Source organism: Strongylocentrotus purpuratus, unplaced genomic scaffold (assembly GCF_000002235.5).
Source record: "Strongylocentrotus purpuratus isolate Spur 01 unplaced genomic scaffold, Spur_5.0 spur5_scaffold_15, whole genome shotgun sequence".
NCBI lineage: Eukaryota > Metazoa > Echinodermata > Echinoidea > Camarodonta > Strongylocentrotidae > Strongylocentrotus > Strongylocentrotus purpuratus.
Window position 1 is genome coordinate 19,867,011 of NW_022145600.1, and position 20,325 is coordinate 19,887,335.

At 39.0% G+C, this 20,325-nt stretch overlaps 1 protein-coding gene across 2 annotated transcripts; it reads left to right on the forward strand.

Moving 5' to 3' along the window:
* Positions 1-3,994: 3,994 nt before the first annotated feature.
* LOC756492 (F-box/WD repeat-containing protein 4) lies at positions 3,995-20,314 on the forward strand. 2 transcript variants are annotated; one of them, XM_003724950.3, is made up of 9 exons: positions 3,995-4,125; positions 5,296-5,532; positions 6,056-6,148; positions 9,588-9,782; positions 13,035-13,256; positions 13,854-13,919; positions 15,164-15,298; positions 16,124-16,268; positions 17,025-20,314. In XM_003724950.3, the coding sequence occupies exons 2-9, from the start codon at positions 5,300-5,302 to the stop codon at positions 17,199-17,201; spliced, it is 1,266 nt and encodes a 421-aa protein (XP_003724998.2). In that variant the 5' UTR covers positions 3,995-4,125; positions 5,296-5,299; the 3' UTR covers positions 17,202-20,314. The 2 variants fall into 2 exon arrangements, with proteins under 2 accessions (XP_003724998.2, XP_011663615.2); XM_011665313.2 differs by lacking the exon at positions 3,995-4,125 and adding an exon at positions 4,152-4,358.
* Positions 20,315-20,325: the final 11 nt, after the last annotated feature.

A 20,325-nucleotide genomic window follows, 5' to 3' on the forward strand; every position in this document is an offset into this window, starting at 1 on the left:
AAATTGTTTCAAATTGTGCCTACGAAGACTTAAAAAACACAAGACAATATTACAAAACAACAGACAACCATGAAACGAACAAGGAGAAGTAAAACAGATAAGATGGAAAAGGGGAAGAAGGAAGAAGCAGGACAAATCCTGACCCAAAAAAAGGTAGTTATAATGTTAATTTCGGGAAGGTAAGATCATAAGACCAAATAAATATTAAATTAATCGAGCAGATGATGAATGCCTAAATGAAAATTAAGATGATAACCAACTGTTATCAGATTATTCTTGTATATTACTATAAGATTTGAGCAAATATGTTTTTTAGATTTTTCTTGAAAAAATTTAGGGATGGACTATTTTTAATACCTTCACTTAGAGAATTCCAATATCTAGGACCAATTCAGCGCTCAAAATAAACGGGGGCGGTGGGCGATTCGCCCCCGTGAGCTACATAATCGCCCCCGTCAGGTTGCTCACGGGGGCGATTGCAAAATTAAAAATCGCCCAAGTGGAATTAAACTTCCATAAAATAAAGATTATCTTTTCTGTTATAACTTAAACCAATGAAATAGAACTTAGATTAGCGTGCAAGATTTCCCGTTCTATATGAGTAGGCCTATTATTACCGATTCAGCTCACAGTGCAGTGCCGCCGTCAGCAGTGGTTATAGGCCTACTGCGCCTTTAGTAACGGTACGTGTGCACCGCGGCTGCCGGGCCATGTCTGCTGGAGCTGGAGGCGATCGCGAAAGGGCAGAAACCCCGGCCCCCCACTCAGTGTTATTTAGGGTACGCATTATGCTTGTTCCCTCTTTTTGAAAGCACCCCCTATCTGAGGACTGCCAACATTTCCGAACCCCCCTTTCGCGGGCTTTTCCTGCCTTGGAAACCCCCCTATTCATGAAAAATGCTCAATGTACCCACCTAAATTCGGAATAATTTCTTAGGAGTCCAAAGAGATGAGAGAAAAAAAAGAAAAAACACCCTTTTTAGAGAAATCTCCGGGTGAAAAGTTAAAACACCCCTTTTTTTTACAATTTTAAAAAATAGCAACAACAACAAAAATGGCCTCGCCGCTATGCGGCTCGTGGACGATGCTTGGCATGTATTAAAGGTACTATGTCCCTTTTGCAGCCAACCTCAAATGCTGTAGAACTTTGCAGGAATTATGATTATGTCATGTATGTCCTATCTGTGAAATTTAAACGTTAGCAGTGTCCTCATATTCAAATTATGCAAGGAAACCCGTTTACTTGCTAGACTTCACTGTCAGACACTATTGAGTGACTGACTGGCTTTTTTTCTTCTTTGGTAATAATTATATGAAAAGAGTTGTAAAGGGTACATGAGCATTTGTCTACATCAATAACCCACTTCTTGTAATGGCCAAGATTAAACTGATTGAATCTTTGCGCAGCATAAAACGTATGACCATTCAATACAATTGTCTGAAAATCAAGACTATTACTTTTGGGCTCTATAGCCCTAAAGTCGATTTGACTTTCGGATGGTGACGTTTAAAGGTCGGTCCCAGACGTAAATAATCATATCTGATTGATACACGTCTGTAAAAACCCAATAACTAATAGTCGTTATTTTCCCACTTGAAGACATTTTCAAGCCCCACCTTTTTTAGGGAAGTTCTAAATTAGTATTATCTTTCAAATGCAGTTGGAATTTAACTTTTTCATATTTTTGGCATGCAAATGGGACACAGTACCTTTAAGTAAATGCCAGGAAAACATCACTTACGGGGGTCCAAAATCAGGGGCGAACCAGCCGGCGGCAAGTGGGGGGGGGGGGGGGGGGGCAAATCTTGAGAAAATATTTAGTGGCGAATCAGCCAGCCGGCGATCGGCGAATGAGCGGGGGGGGGGGGGGCTGGATAAATGCACATATATTTGTTTAGGGGGGTCCAGTTTTTTGGGAACATATTTGCGCCGACTCAGCCGGCCGGTAAATATTAAAGCGGGAGGGGGATGCTGGACAGGAGGACCACTAATCTATTATATTTTTTTCAGGGAGGGGGGGGGGGGAGGTGAAGCGCCGTTTTAGCATGACTTTCTTTTTAACTCTTACTTTCACCTATCTCAGATAACCCTAAGTTTTTGGTTGCTGCTTTATATGTAGTTGATAATGCATGATTAAAATAAAGAGAGAGAGAGAGAGAGAGAACCACCATCATTTTGCAATGGTTCAGGGTTTGTGTAATGTGCATTTGAAACCATTTCTTAGCGTCTCAACCCTAACAAAATAGCGAAACTATTTTTGAGGAAAAGCATTATACTGAACTGAATAAAGAATAATAGCTTTATATTGGCTCATACTAATACTAATACGGGCTAAAGACAATGTGGTATTTGTAAAGAGGTATTCCAAAATGTCATTCTGATAATCAACATTTTGTTCTGTAGACTGGTATCATAATGTATATACGCATAATACAACTGATCTTTATGATTTCTGAACGTGACATAGCTTCTTCTCCCCCTGCAAACAAAAAAGAAAACAAGGTTATTTAATAAAAGGATCATGCGACAAATAATCATTGTGATTCAAATTGTGCAAGGATTTTTTTGAATAAGCAATGCTTTTCACCAGAATCTTCTTTGTAAAAACGACCTTTACAAATCTCAGCCATGCAAATCTGCCACTGTGTTGTAAGATCACTTTCAGATTAGGAGAAGTGTATTCTTTAATGAGTATTTCACATTGAATGGAACGTCTCAACTCAGTAAGCATGGCTGAGATTTGTAAAAGTTGTTTTTACAAAGAAGATTCGGGTGAATAGCAGTGCTTATTCAAACAAATATTCGCATCAATTTGAATCACAATGACCTTGTTTTCTTTCTCGTTTGCAAGGTGAGAAGAAGCTATGTCACGTTTAAGACATCATAAAGATCAGTGTTGTATGCGTATATACACAGGCCCCGCGGAAAGTTTATCAAAGTGGGGGGGGGGGGGGGGGGGGGGTGGGGCTAAATTATTTACGATCAGGTAGAGGGTAGTGAGCGTAAATTGGTGTGGGGGGGGGGGGTTCAGGGGTTTTAGGCATTTAATTACGGTCAGAGAAGCACAAATATTTTGATGCCGCATTTGTGTCACTGGCAGGTCAGGGGGGGGGGGGGGGCGTTTTTTATTTAATATTTTAAGGTAAAATTTACGTTACTATCCTATTTTTTTTTTACCGGTTTGGGAGGCTAGGGGCCGGGGGGCGGTAGAATCGGACCATGGATCCGCGCCTGTCCAAAATAGCACACACACAAAAACCGAATAATGAGGAGGAAATAATGTGCAGAACGGGAAAAAATCGAGAGAATGTCATCACGGGATGAAAGTCAGTAAAAGCTATGTAGCTTGTAAATTTGTAAGAGGGAAAATGCTGATTAAAGTGATAATGATGAAATAGCAAATAATTGAGGAATATCATAGGTACCAATTCAATGGATATTTGTATAAAAAAGAGCCCCCGTCAGTACTAAAAGAGCCCCCGTGAGAAGGCTCACGGGGCTCTTTTTGGGGGGAGAGCCCCCGTGGATTAATTTGAGCCCTGATCATACATAAAAGACTTCTTCGCTAATAAAGTTCTAAAGAGTGGTAGGTGAAACTCGTTTGACCGTCTAATTGGGTAATCATGAAATGACCGATTTAGGGGGAACATATGGCATCAAATATTATATGGAAGGGTCTTACGTGGCCGTACTCAATTAAGACGTCAGGATTTGATGAGGATCGATCGTGATCGAGTGTAATATAGTAGGCCAAAATCAGGGTCCAATCAAATAAGAAGTAACTAAGACTGATATGAGTTGTTTCCGAGCTAGAAAAGAATGAATAGATAAACAAATAGTCACACTAAATTAATGAATGGACGAGTAGATGTGAATGAATAAATAAATGCATACAAGACTGAATAATTTATAAATCTTGGAATATGCCACAAGCAGCGCCCCCCCCCCCCCCCCGAAATCCGTCTGGTCATATAGAGTAGTGTTGACCTAAATAATAATGACGTCACGTACCGGTACTCGAGTTGCGTAATAAATAAGCTTGGTAGTGCAATTTAATTTGCTGTTTGCAATTGAACATCTTGAAGTTGAACACTTGGCAGGTATCCAGAAAACAATTCGTAAATGTAAGTATTTCAATTCAAATATGTCTGAACAATCCGAATGAATATTGACCTAATCACAGACGAGCATCAATCTGTTTACATTCCGGGCTTTAGCGGAAGGGCTTTCTCGTATTCGTAGGTGTGTGCTTAGCCTGGGCTGCCCCGGCCCGTTCTGGGAGCGCTTGTGTATATGGTCGACGATAACCAGACAAGCAGTGCAGCTGCAGCGGCTTTGTTTTTCCGTATACATACCGGTATGTGGGTTAAGTTTACGGCATGGCAACACCAACGTTGAGGATTTTTTCGTCTTAATCATGTTGGGGACCGATGGCTGGATGTTGATGTGAATGTTGATGTGAATGTGTGTGCATGCAGCAAGGTGTCTGGTAAAGTTTTGAAATGAATAAATGTAAACATGTGACTTGTGTGTGTGTGTGTGTAATTGGGTTTTTACAGATGAAGACCAAACTCCAAAGCCAAAGAGTTCCCTAAATTCAGCGAACTCTGTGTGTGTCCGGCTGTCCGCCTGAATATATTTAAGTAATCTGCAGGACATATGCCTTCAAGCTTCAAGACTGGAATAGACTACCTGACTGACAGCATCATCAAAATTTTATCCCTTTTTGTCATTTTTAAATCCCAAACTTTAAAATATATCAAACTCAAAGACAGATCATTCTAGCTTATGATCATGTGACCCTTGCCCATGTCTCATGGACTAACAAGTCTGTCGCCCCTTCCCTTGTTCATAGACGCAGGTTATATCAAGTGGAAAACACTCCATCCCTCGGATAGGACGTTAAATGGAGGCCCCGTGTAGAGAAGAGTCACTACCTTTGCACGATAAGAACCCACTGCACTATTTGTATAAGAGTAGGGGAAACCCTGGTGTAGTGGTCCACCTGCACACACCCCCAGTATAGTACGATAATACTCTGTGAAGAGGTCTATACTCAAAGGGAAGAAGAAGAAGAAGTCAACTTTCTTCTCAGACATGGCAGACATAGACTCTACATGTACATGTAGACAGAAGTAAACATCTGGTATAGGGAATTCTTTAATAAAGCTGACATTTTTCAACCTTCCCAATACACAGGCGATAACCCATGGCCCACGCACAAGGGGGGGGGGTGCTGATTAAATATTGATTACGGGTATCGCCATTTAATATCATCTTTTTATTCCACACAGAAATATGGATAAAGAAGAAATGGCACCAAGGGACGATAAAGTGCCCCACTTTCTTGATTTCCCGGCGGAACTGATTATAGCAGTACTGGACTATCTTCCAATCAGGGACTTGAATCAAATGTGTGAGACCTGCAGACGCCTGAGGGAGGTCTGTAGTCAGCTCATGATCTGGAAGAAACTTGGAAAGGGATACATACACTTTGAGAATTCGTCTGGCAGAGCATTGATTACAAATGTGTAAGTGAATTAGATAATTTAACTCTTGAAAACAATTATTATTTCCTTTTTACCTTCCATCCCCAACTCTTATAGAAGGGGTGCTCTTGTCTTTCCTCTCTTTTCTGGTTTTGACTAGATATGAGATAACCAAATTGCCCTATCCAAATATGCTACATGTATCTTGGGCATTCTAACTGATAAACCTACTATCAATAAATGTTGTATCAATAAATATTATGCTTATAAACACCAATATTGATATGCTCATGTTTTTTAAACCAGGACCAAGATGTAAAACAGTGAATTGTAACTGATCTCGCTATCATAAAAGAAGTTGGTTAAAAATAAATTGAAGGTTATAATAATGAATAATGTAATATACATAATATAACAATAATATCATTAATTTCAATATATCAAAGTGTTATGAAATAATTTCCTACAGCTTCCTCTTTTCTTGATCGTATTATGCATTGAAAATGAAAAAGTATATAACAGTCTTATGAACTATTCATGGTTATGTATTTACTACTCTTTTCAGGAAAAGTTTATCTTCTAAGGAGCAGTGTAGAATTGCACATAATTGGAGCACGGGTTATCACACGGAACATCTGTATACGAGATTTAAAACTGGGTAAGAGCATCATCAATCTCAATATTGGTTCATTAAAATTGTATTAAAATTTGAAGAAAAAATTGATTACCATGGTTACAGCAGACCATGAACAAGATTTGCAAATACAAGTTGAAATAATGAGACAGATTACCACCCTTGCAATATACTAATAGCAAGATTGACACGAGAGAAAAATACATTTATGAGACCTTTACAAAGATATGTTTCAAGTTTAGTGTTGATTGCAGGGCTCAAATTAATTTTTTGTCCACGGGGGCTCTTCCCCCCCAAAAAAGAGCCCCCGTGAGCCTTCTCATGGGGGCTCTTTTAGTACTGACGGGGGCTCTTTTTTATACAAATATCCATTGAATTGGTACCTATGATACTCCTCAATTATTTGCTATTTCATCATTATCACTTTAATCAGCATTTTCCCTCTTACAAATTTACAAGCTACATGTACAAAGCTGTTACTGACTTTCATCCCGTGATGACATTCTCTCGATTTTTTTCCCGTTCTGCACATTATTTCCTCCTCATTATTCGGAGCAACCTTTACATTAAATTACATTAAAACCCCTGAACCCCCCCCCACACCAATTTACGCTCACTACCCTCTACCTGATCGTAAATAATTTAGCCCCCCCACTTTGATAAACGTTCCGCGGGGCCTGTGTATATAATATATACGCATACAACACTGATCTTTATGATGTCTTAAACGTGACATAGCTTCTTCTCACCTTGCAAACGAGAAAGAAAACAAGGTCATTAAAAGGGATTAAGCGACAAATAATGATTGTGATTCAAATTGATGCGAATATTTGTTTGAATAAGCACTGCTATTCACCCGAATCTTCTTTGTAAAAACAACTTTTACAAATCTCAGCCATGCTTACTGAGTTGAGACGTTCCATTCAATGTAAAATACTCATTAAAGAATACACTTCTCCTAATCTGAAAGTGATCTTACAACACAGTGGCAGATTTGCATGGCTGAGATTTGTAAAGGTCGTTTTTACAAAGAAGATTCTGGTGAAAAGCATTGCTTATTCAAAAAAATCCTTGCACAATTTGAATCACAATGATTATTTGTCGCATGATCCTTTTATTAAATAACCTTGTTTTCTTTTTTGTTTGCAGGGGGAAAAGCTATGTCACGTTCAGAAATCATAAAGATCAGTTGTATTATGCGTATATACATATGATACCAGAACAAAATGTTGATTATCAGAATGACATTTTGGAATACCTCTTTACAAATACCACATTGTCTTTAGCCCGTTTTAGTATTAGTATGAGCCAATATAAAGCTATTATTCTTTATTCAGTTCAGTATAATGCTTTTCCTCAAAAATAGTTTCGCTATTTTGTTAGGGTTGAGACGCTAAGAAATGTTTTCAAATGTACATTACACAAACCCTGAACCATTGCAAAATGATGGTGGTTCTCTCTCTCTCTCTCTCTCTTTATTTCAATCATGCATTATCAACTACATATAAAGCAGCAACCAAAAACTTAGGGTTATCTGAGATAGGTGAAAGTAAGAGTTAAAAAGAAAGTCATGCTAAAACGGCACTTCACCTCCCCCCCCCCCCCTGAAAAAAAAAAATAGATTAGTGGTCCTCCTGTCCAGCATCCCCCCCCCCCCCCCCCCGCTTTAATATTCACCAGCCGGCTGAGTCGGCGCAAATATGTTCCCAAAAAACTGGACCCCCTCTAAACAAATATATGTGCATTTATCCAGCCCCCCCCCCCGCTCATTCGCCGATCGCCGGCTGGCTGAATCGCCACTAAATATTTTCTCAAGATTTGCCCCCCCCCCCCCCCCCCTCTTGCCGCCGGCTGGTTCGCCCCTGATTTTGGACCCCTGTAAGTGATGTTTTCCTGGCATTTACTTACATGCCAAGCATCGTCCACGAGCCGCATAGCGGCGAGGCGATTTTTGTTGTTGTTGCTATTTTTAACCCCCGTATTGTTTTCCTGGCATCTACGTTTTTCTATGCACATCACATTTTCACTTGGCAGCCCAAGGGGGCCGGGGGGGGGGGGGGGGGGGGGGGGGGGGGGGGGGGGGGGGGAGGGGGTTATGCGTGTTACCAAAATGTCCGGTAAAGGGGTACTTTTCGTGCGACAAAGTCCGGCCCGAGAATTGTAAAAAAAAGGGGTGTTTTAACTTTTCACCCGGAGATTTCTTTAAAAAGGGGGTGTTTTTTCTTTTTTTCTCTCATCTCTTTGGACTCCTGAGAAATTATTCCGAATTTAGGTGGGTACATTGAGCATTTTTCATGAATAAGGGGGTTTCCAAGGCAGGAAAAGCCCGCGAAAAGCCCGTGAAAGGGGGGTTCGGAAATGTTGGCAGTCCTCAGATAGGGGGTGCTTTCAAAAAGAGGGAACAAGCATAATGCGTACCCTAAATAACACTGAGTGGGGGGCCGGGGTTTCTGCCCTTTCGCGATCGCCTCCAGCTCCAGCAGACATGGCGCGGCAGCGTGCACACGTACCATTACTAAAGGCGCAGTAGGCCTATAACCACTGCTGACGGCGGCACTGCACTGCGAGCTGAATCGTTAATAATAGGCCTACTCATAGAACGGGAAATCTTGCATGCTAATCTAAGTTCTATTTCATTGGTTTAAGGTTTGAAAATTGAAACTCAATATTGTGTTAAAGTTATAACAGAAAAGATAATCTTTATTTTATAATTCGACAGGGGCGATTTTTAATTTTGCAATCGCCCCCGTGAGCAACCTGACGGGGCGATTATGTAGCTCACGGGGCGAATCGCCCACCGCCCCCGTGTATTTTGAGCGCTGGTTGATTGGATGTTGTCTTAGTATCCACCCTAGCATGCATTGTTGGACTGTGTTGCTAAATGATTGAATTTGAAGGTAAAACAATGGTAGTGTATTAGGTTCATGACGTAATAAGATTCATTTTTATTGTTATGCAGATCAATGAAAAGTTTGCAGATGTTAATCAGAACTAGTTTAGTGTGTGTGTCTGTGAAGGCACCCCTCTTTGTGTAGACTACTTAATATCATCATTTACATCATTACATTATTACATCATTGAAAATATGAAAAATTGAAAGAGGAAAGATAAATGAATTCAATTCAATTCAATTGAGAAAAAAAATGTGTTAAAATTGTGTAAGCACCTTAACCATCCTGAAGTATCACTTAATTTTTGAGCCATCTGAATTCTTCTCGTCTTTTTATAGTAGGAGATGTATTCAGTCTTATGAGATTTCATGCTCATCGTCTTTGGATATTCCTTTGTTAGATCTTGTATGAAGAAAAATGTGACTTGGTTTCCTGCTGATCAGGATCATATATTCAATTTTGTTGTGATATATATGAATTGCACATTTGCTAGAACTCTTCAACTATATGTTATTCATTATACTCATGTGATGCACTTCTTTCTCTCTCTCTCTCTCTCTCTCTCTCTCTAGCTTGTTACCATGGTTGCAGCTGACCAATGATCATCTGTACATCAGCGTAATGAACAAGATATGCAGGTACAAGTTGAAACCAGGAGGCAGATTACACCCCTTGCAGCATAGCAAGAAAGAAGTCAAGTACACTGGTCATTCGCAGGACATCACCAAGTTTGTGGTCAAGGAGAATAATGTCGTCAGCAGTGGAGGGTAAGGAATCTGGATTGATAACCGACACTGAAAAAACATGGGGTCACATCTAAAACAAATCTTCTCTTTCTTTTTCTTCTTCTGTTAATAATAACAATAATAATAGTTCATCCTTTTAGCGCATTTCAGGACTGCAGGCCCTCTCAATGCGCTTTACAGATATACATTATTACCCCGGTCATCAGATTCAGGCTTACCCGCACACAATGTATGCACATTCTCCACTCCCTGGGGAGCATTCCAACTAGTTGCTATTTTACAAGCGCCACTTGCTCATCCAACCACATTAACTTTTGCATCCTACCCGGTACCCATTTAACACCTGGGTGGAGAGTGGCAAATGTAGATAAATGTCTTGCCAAAGAACATTAGTGCCGTGGCAGGACTCGAACCCTTTACATTGGGATCTTTAGTCGGGTGACTTATCCACTAGACCACAACGCTTCTTCAAAGGGCTTTGCAGCCTATCACAAAGATCAGTAGAAAAATTTCCGATGTTGTATGCAGGGACACTAAACACAGGGTTTACATCTTACCCTTTACGAGAAGTGTAGCGTATTAATGACCATAGCCTATGGTAGGGGTGACTCTCCTACACAGGGCTGCCAGTTAATGTTCTAGTCCCCTTAACCCAAGCCTGCATCCAAAACAGAAAGGCTTGATATTTTCAGATTTAAAGCGGGCGAAGGAATGGACTTCGTTTCACCTCTATGTATGTATGTTATACTTATTCATACATCACAATCACTGACAGCCAATATGGTAACAATACAAGGAAACAAGCAACAAAAAGACAGAACTTGTTATTGTACCCCCATTCAATTATGTAAAGGATTGTATGAAACATGCTGCGACAATCGTTGCGCTGTAACTTCATAATTTAACTGAATTCCAAACTTCCACCCAGCTAGACCCAACACTCTACCTACATATCGTCCTTGTTTTCACGAAGTGACGGTAGTGAGGAAAATCGTCACACAAAGTGAATGCAATTTTTTTTCACTACCGTCACTTCGTGAAAACAGCGACGATATAACCCCTGATCCTAAACCAAACTTAATACACAATAAGCAAGTTCGTAAATAGCCACTGGAGTTGTATGACGTCAACGTGTCATAGGTCACATGAACATAGACTCGCCCGTTCACTCTTACGCTCTGCGTAATGTACATAGGGCTACGTGAAAATTTGTGCGCGTGTTCGTCCTTCACTGTTTAGTGTATGTTTTACTGGCTGTTCGCCATGCTTTCTATCTTTTTATTCATTGAAAATTCCTACAACAGTTGTTGAAATGGATTGTGGAGGCTCCTTCGATAGATGATACACATTTGTAAACCGTCACTCAAATTTCTCATAGAGGGGGACTCGGATCACGAGGAAAAAGGCGAATTCTGTTGGAAATTTGTGTACAGATATCAAAGTTGTATGGATTTAAAACTAAAAACAAGACGTATACTCTATTTTTGCTTTTATTCAATGACGTTTTGCTCTTATTCAATGTTTTTTTTAATATGCTAACCCTGCATGGTATAGTAACATAAACAAGTCAGCTCAAAATGGTGAGATACATCAACTGTTCTGGTCCAAGAACTCGTGTTGGCTACAGCGAACTTTTTTTCTTTCTTAGAGACACTATCTCTTGAAAGTCAAATAAACTTGAGAGCATCCTGGGGTTCCGCCCCGGAACCCCCGGCAAGGGCTCATTAGAAAGCAAAATCAGCCCAATAAATAATTTGTATATATATACATACATATATCTAGAGATATATATATAGTTCTCCTATGCAAACTTTCCTCTCCGAAATGCACAATAAATTCGTTTTCGAGGGTTGGCAATGAAAATAGATAAACAGTAGAAACAGACCATGAATAAAGAAATAAACAGCTTGGGCGATTTGTTTCGAAGCATTATCTTCATAACCCCGGACAGGTTAAACTGTATTATCCTTTGAAATTACTCTCAGATGGAAGATAATACCAATACGATTTGCATTATGCAACGTCTAGACATAAAGGTCGAATCTCAACTTTATTTTTCTTATTCTTCTTTTACATTTCGAAGCATTGAATGGGATCTTGATCCAGTTTTTCTACATACAGCAATTCCCCCATTTAGGCATACTTTGAATCTGGTCATGCTTCAAAAACTTTGTGTCCTAGAAATTTGTTTCTATTGATGATCAAAAGAGAAAGCACCCTTTATAGATCAGGGACAGTGTGAAAAAAGCACAAAGTAGGAGCAGTGCAATTTGAATATCAAGGGATGGATTAGAGTTTATTTCTAAAATGAAATGAGAGGGCTATTTTACTTTCAAGAGTCCTTTCAATTCATTTTAGAGATAAACTCTCTTTCTCTCTTACATTGTTATGAAACTATAGTCAAGTTTGACCCCATTTAAACTCAATGATCTATTACATTAAATTAAGGCACGGATCCACGGGGAGGGGGCAGACGGGACCGGTCCCCCCCCCCCCCCTGTCAAAAAATAAAAAAATAAAAAAAATTGGCTTATTCACAGGCTGGCTGAGTCCTCGCTACATATTTCCTGAAAAATTGGATCAAAACAATAAATAAAAAGTGCTCTTACCCCCCCCCCCCCCCCCCCCACCTAAATATTTTCACACAAATTAGGCCCCCCCCCCCCCTCCTCTTGCCGCCGGCTGGATCCGCCACTGTGCAAGTCCCCTCCTATGGGAAATTTGATTATCGTAACACGCAAGGGGGACTCGCACCACAAAGAATATATAGACAGTTTTATAGTGTTTCTCTTAACAGGCCTAATAGATAAATTGGCTTGACTAAATAAAGTTATAATCCATAAATACCGATAATACTTTATCGATGATCAGAATCCAAGTAAAGTTTACTACAAAGAACCAATTCCGACATTCAGAAATGATTTTCAGTGACTGATGTGTCAGATGTGATCATTCACAACGGAAAGGCCAGCACACAAACAAATTGCAGTTCCTGATTTTGGCGTATGCGCAGTGTGCAATTACAACCCGCCAACCCGTGGCACTAATGTTATTTGGCAATCATTAATCTTCATTTTCCACACTCGACCCAGGTGAGGTAAATGGGTACCTGGCAGGAATTAATTCCTTGAAATGATAGAGCACTGTAATGGCAGCTAGGCTAAAGTCGAGTAATAATTTGTACGCCTCGGAATATAATTTCTAGATAGACGGCGCTATAGAAATGCCTATTGTTATTATTTTTCAAGGAGTGTTTTCTTATTCCTATCCCAGTGATGGTAGAGTGATGGTGTGGGACAAGGCAAGTGGTAGAACGATACAATCCCTCCAGGCTAGCCTCTGCAGCCTTACGAGCGTCGATGCCACAAGGGAGCTCATCATTGCAGGTACCAATAACAGAGGGGTGCAGGTGTGGAGCCAATCTGATGGTAGAGAGGTACGCACTGTACCCATCAGAGATCGGGTGTGGTCTGTCACAGTAGACCCATCACAAAGGTATAATATCAGAGTGCTTTTTTTAAAGATTTTAACAAAATGAAGTTGTGACAAATTGTTGAATATTTAAAAAGTACTGGTAGCATCTGTCCACTCTCATGAACACAATTTCTCACATTGTTCCACATTGGCATGCCAGATTGCATGAACAGGCAGCATAAACTATTTTGCGTTCTAAATTCAGGATGGCTTTGGAAATCCTAATTTGTGGGCAGGAAATTATTAGTTTGTATGCTATAGCACCATTCATTCATTAAAAAATGAAGTAAAAAAAAAAAGTTCTGAATATATGTGATCCTTTATGTGTCGTAATCTTTAAATTGAAACCCAGGTTTTCATATTTACCTCGTGTATTAAATGTTGGATGATAGTTTTACCTGACTGCTAAGAAAGCATGTGTATACTTGTAAGTTAGCGACCAGGGCACCTCTCTGAGGGTCTTGGTACTGAGGATCAATGCCTTACCAAAGGGCACAAGCTCATTGGCTTGGTTTTGAATCTAGGACCTCCCAGTTACGAGACCACTGCGTGTGAAGAACTCAAGGATAATTAATATGTTCCTTTTGCCTCTCTATTTTGAATTCTGTGTGTTTTTAGGTTATTTGCCACTGGTACATCGGGGAACACTGACTATAATTCACTCAAAGTCTGGGACATTGGAACGTGAGTATTAAATGCAACATTTAATTGTACAACATCGTATTTCATTTGTTCTGAAATGTTAAGCTACATATGGATTTTTATAGCATCTAAAGGACATGAGCAATTAAAATGTCCCAATCACCAAAAATGTTTGCTCTGCGTGTTAGGAATTCCATGTCGCTATTCTGTAGTCAAAATATGAGTTTTTCTTACTTCTACAAAGAGATATTGCAAGTTTAGTTACAATCTAAATTAACATTAAAGTGACTTCTGTGTAGGCTACTCTTTGGCAGCACAGTGTTTTCTATATTATTATTACTGGATAATTTTTTAGGTTGATTTTTTTGCAATGTAAATGTACACAATTTTTTTCTTCAGGTGATTGGTATACTTGAGTCTCAATGTAATGTACATATCTCCTGGAACAAAATGTACACAACTAAAAGTATTCTAAATTCCATTTTCCAATAGTTAAAGTACTATGTTCCATTTGCAGCCAACATCAAATTCTGTAGAACTTTGCAGGAATTATGTATATGTCACGTATGTCCTATCTGTGAAATTTAAACGTTAGCAGTGTCCTGTTATTCAAATTATGCAAGGCAACCAGTTTACTTTCTAGACTTCACTGTCAGACACTGTTGAGTGACTGACTGACATCTTTGTTTCTTTGGTCACAAAACGCATAAAATGAGCTGTAACAGGTACATGAGCATTTTTCTACATCAATAACCCACTACTTGCAATGGCCAAAATTAAAGTGATTGAATCTTTGTGCAGCACAAAACGTACAACCATTCGGTACTAGGTCTGAAAATTAGGCCATTACTTAAGTGATTGCAATCACTTATGTCGATTTGACAATTAATGGTCATTATTTTCCCACTAAAAGCCATAGTATTGTCTTTCAAATGCTGTTGGAATTTAACCTTTTCATTTTGTTGACCTGCAAATGGGACATAGTACCTTTTAAGAGTGAAGAAGTTTGAAATACACCAGTAAGGATCCTTCATGATCTGGAAGATCTAGAAAATAAACAAAATCCCATGAAATGTTAATAGGCTTCCTGGGAGTAGTTCCAATATGTAAAGTAATTTTGGCTTGCAGCTAGTAAATAAAGATCACTTGCACGATCTTGTTATTGAAAATGCCTTTTCTTGTTGTTTTTAATTACAAGATAGATCATGCAGTCTTTAAGTACTGGGCAAAAGCTGAAATTTCTTTACAATTTATCAAATGATATTTGTTTGTGATGTCATCTACAGAACCCAAAGCACTGTATGTGGAGAAAATAAGAGGCAAGGGGAAGGCATTCTGGACCTCCATTTTGAGTCTTCTGATACCCTCTTATCTGCCGGCTATGACACGTTTGTCAGGCAATGGGATATACGTACACCAAGGTGAGTGCACTCTAAACTTTTCATTTGATACATGTAATTGCCATCATTGCAAAGAGGGGTAAACTTTAGATTTAATGGCTGCATCATATTCAACTAATAATTAAAGCAAGTGAGCCAATCTTTGGATTAATTCATAGAGTACAGTTTCTGGGTTTATTTCATGTTTGTATTTTTGATACATCTCTTCAAAAATAAGTACCAGTATTTTAAAATAAAGTATAAGGAACAAAGTATTATATATCTGGAACCCCCCCCCCCCCTTTCACAACTTTTATAAGTACAACTTTTGTTAGTAGGGCCATTTAATTTTCTCCCCTGCAAAAAGTATTGGGAAGTTGATTGTATGTGGCAAATGTAATCCATCCTTTTACCTCCCAAAGTGGCAGTGGTAGGGAAGGGGTAGGGAGGGGGTAGGGGCTGGTGGATTGGTGTGGGGAAGGAGATGGAAGGTTGTAAACCCACACTTTGTGTGTCCGGGCAGGTCTTTAATCCAGACAGATGATTTCAAACAATAATTCAAAGAAGCATAATATTTCATAAATCTTTAAGACTTATGTTGGACAATGTTGTAAAGAAAAATATGAGTGATAATTAGTGTCATTTAAGGCATATTTTAAAAACAATAATCCAAAGGCATAAGAGAAGTCTTTAATTTGTCAAGCTTTTGGACACACAATCCCACATCATATAATAATACTTGTTCTGACAGGTGTGAAATTATCTCCTTTTTCAATTTTAAGACGCCTCTGAACCAGCCAAATACAAATTATATTCAACAATTCACTTTGTTCATTTTCTTTTGTTTTTGTTTATGCTTGAACATAGATTGCCTGTGATGGAGTTTGAAGAACCCAGCGACAATGCTGTTTATTGTATCTCGTCTGATAACAACTACTTTATCGCTGCTGGATACTGTCGCCATGGTATTGTTAGATTCTGGGATAAACGCAGGAGTGATATATGTATCCAGGTGAGTACAGTTTCTTAGTAAATCTTGTGGATAAGTCACCCGACTGTAGATCACAAAGTACGATTTCAAAGTCCTTTGGCAAGACTTTAATCTACACTGAGTTTAACACTTTCCAACCAAGTGTTAAATGGGTACCCGGTAGGATGTGAACGCTAACATAGTTTGATCAGCATTGTGATCATCTGTAAAATGGCTCCTGGTTGGAATGCTCCCAGGGAGTGGAGAATGTGCATGCATGATGATGTGCAGGCAAGCCTGAATCCTATGACCGGGATAATGATATATCTGTAAAGTGCTTAGAGACATCGTTAATGTATTCAGCGCTATATAACATGGATTATTATTACGTGAGTTTCAACAGGACACAAAAACAAGCTGGCAATGCATGTTTTGATTATTACAACAACAAAAAAACTTGAGAAACTTGTGAAAGTGTCCCTGTCATCTGTGGAAATATCAATACTTTTTTAAAATTCAATTCATTTATTTCCACATAACTCATTAAAACAGCTAGGTGAAATGTGTACAACAATGCAGAAAAAGACATAGAATATTAACATAGTAACATGAAGATGCAATAAAGAACAATACATACTTAGCATGATAATTGAATACATGTGGGGGACTAGCAAAGGCCTTAGGGCTAATCACCAGTGAGGTTGGGATAAGAAAATTATATCATACTAAATATTTTTTCTTCAGCTTGTTACTCTATTAGCTCATGTATTCTCTCTCTCTCTCTTCCCTCTCTTGTAGACGATCTATGTGGGAGGCAATGTCAAATCACCGGTGTACAGCCTTCAGTTCAACAAACACTGCCTCTATGCTGCCTTATCTCACGATGTTTATGTGCTTGACTTTGGTGCTTACAAACTTAAACATGAGCAATATTTCAGCCCATTTGAACAAGGAACGGTTCTGTCGCAATTCTGAGAAAATTATCAACAAAGTAACCGTCCATGAGCAGCCAGAAATCATGTCAGCGGACCAGTGTAATTTGTTTTTTACAGATGTGTATAAATCAGATACTTGATACTTGATGAGGTAATCCCTGAAGCAGCTTTTCCAAGCTATACTGGGATGGGATGTGTTCTAACAGCAGGTGAAGGTGCAGACAGTAACAGAAAGATTATGATTATTTACACCTGGGGATCACCCTTGAACATCACCCCCTGAACTACGCAACTCGATTTCATATCAGGTCCATCAGAGCTTGTTTGTAGGTGACAACAGAGACTTGACGATGCGCCACAAGACCAACTCACATCTTGTGGTACTGAAAACTCTGAATCATTGTGTAGTGTCTACGAAGCTCAGGGATCTTTAGAGCCTTCACAATGTCTGTAGCTATCCCTCACAGCGTTCAGCTCCTGTAGGTTAAGACATTGACAAGACAGTGACTCGTTTTTGTATCAGCGTCCATCGGAGCCACTTTGAAGGTGAAAATAGAGATTTGACGGTGCCACATGACCAACTCACATCTTGTGGTACTGAAAACTAGGAATCGTTGTGTAGTGTCTACGAAGCTCCGGGATCTTTAGGAGTTTTCACTATGTCTGCACCTATCCCTCACAGCGTTCAGCTCCTGTAGGTTAAGATATTGACAAGACAGGGACTCGTTTTCATATCGGTGTCCATCAGAGTCGGTTTGTAGGCGAAAACAGAGACTTGACGATGCACCACAATACCAACTCACATCTTGTGGTACTGAATACTCGGAACCGTTGTGTATTGTCTACGAAGCTCAGGGATCTTTAGAGTCTTCACTCACAGCCTCCAGCTCCTGTAGGTTAAGACAGTGACAAAGCTTGTGCTATGTAGGATGCACATCTGAATAAACATTACATTGGAAGCACTGAATGTTCACTGTGTGGAGAAGGTGTATAACATCACTGTTCCTGGGTTGAGGGGTCGTATTCAATTCAGTACGCAGATTAAGCTGATATACATGTACCGTAATACTTAAGAGTTTTACTTTGCTAAGTAATTTGGTGTAACTCGTTTTCAGATCCTTACTTAAGCAAGTCGACTTTAAGGCAACAAACTTGCATTGTGTGACTTCACATGGTCAATCCAAAATTATGTTCAATTAACGTGTCTCATTAAATGTGCGCTCTTATAATTGTGCGCAGCTTTAAATAACTGTGTATGATTACCATATACCTGCCAATCAAGGCCTCAAAAATAATTTTGGCTTTAGTCTGATTGAGAGCTGTCTTAAACTGAGGGTAAAATACTTAGCCAAAAAACTTCGACTGGATACCAAATTTGGCTAAGTTTTATATCTAAGCTGAAAATTTAGTAAAATACATGTATTTCTAATTAAAAATAAGTATGGAATTGAATTATGGCCCATATTTTCCCTAAATGCTGAGCGAAAGGAGAAGGCTAGCTTTTACAGTTTTATGCAATTATTTCTAGTAAACATTAAAACAGACAAAATACAGAGAGAGGAGTTAAGAATTAGACCCCTTCTGTGTGGTGTAGTGAATGTACACCCTGTGGTTTGGGAGTTGTTAAGTAAAGAAAACAAGTTTGTTTTAACAATAATCACCAGTTGTTAATTCCTGAAACGGATCATCATTATAAATTCAAGCAAATACAGTGTATAATAATAATAAAGATTAGGATAGTAATAATATGTCTTTTTTTACCCAGGGTAGCACCATCAGTACCAATACTGTTCTCCCTTAGCGCCGTGCAATCATATTATTACCCCGGCTTTAGCCGAGCTACCTTGAAAAGGCGCTCAAGCTTTCAAGGAATTTATTCCTACAGGGTACCCATTTACCTCACCTGGGTGGAGTGTGCTGGCAAATGTAGATCAAAGTCTTGCCAAAATGTGCTTTCAAACTGATGTATCATGGATGAATTTTTATTATTCTGGTTATGTGGTTGCATTGTGAAAGAAACTGTGGAAGCAATTGGAAAATGTCAATCATGCAGCCCATAGGATTTGGTGTATGTATACTGTGAGGTTTGGGAACCATCAAAATGATAAGAAATAAGCCCAGTTTGGCTAAAGGTTACATGCACTTTACACCAAAATGTGTATATGGGACTATACAAACATGTGGCAAGAAATTTGTGGTCCACCTTAAAAGTGGTTACTTGTCATATTTTGAATATGAGGGTTATTGAAGAGCTGTCCTTTTTTTCTATGATACTCTTTGCATTAACATCAAAGATAGGGAAAAGTTCATAAATTGTTTTACTAACATTTACTAAAGGAACCTGTACATAAAGACTGACTGTCCATAAAGACCACTTTTCTTGTCTTCATTGAGCGGTCTTTATATACAGGTTTCACTGTATAGTGATGTAAGATCTATATTACCTACTACTGGTATAAGGGGAAAAGACACAGAATATGTGTCTCCTTTACATATACATTGTTAACAGAATACAATGAAGGGGTGATTAGCTCGGTATGTTAAGTGTCTGCTTGTTGATCATGTATTCAAATCTAGCCCAGGTTGATGACTGAAACCTACCGGTACAATGTGCTCCTCCCCTGTTCCATAGAATTTTGCTAGGTTTGCACTAGGAAATACTCTGTCCCTCAAGAGGAGGAGAGTCGATCCCCACTTTTGCATATTAAGAACCCACCGAACTCTTTGTAAAAGAATATGGGAAAACCCTGGAGTAGTGGTCCACCTGCATATCCCAAAAAGTTATACTCGGATAATAGGGCGGTATTCTGAAAGCTCATTTAACTTTTCTTTTAACTTTCCTCTTAAGTTCTCAAGTTAATTGAGCATTTAAAGACCTCCAAAACTATTCTGAAAGCTCACTCAGTGCTCAAATACATTGTGCGTCATTAAAATATGCCCCTCCTCTTGTTAGCCCATTTCCACCAATCTGATAGATGCAACAAAGATAGTTGCCATGTAGAATTGGTTTTATTTATGCTCCAAGTATTTAGTCAAAGGAATTTTGGCTTACATTTATCTAGATTATTCTCTTTTATATTTTCCTGAAATTATGAACTTTGTATATTACTATTGCTATTTATATTTAAATTACAATTTTATTTTAACTCTGCCGCTTTTGACAA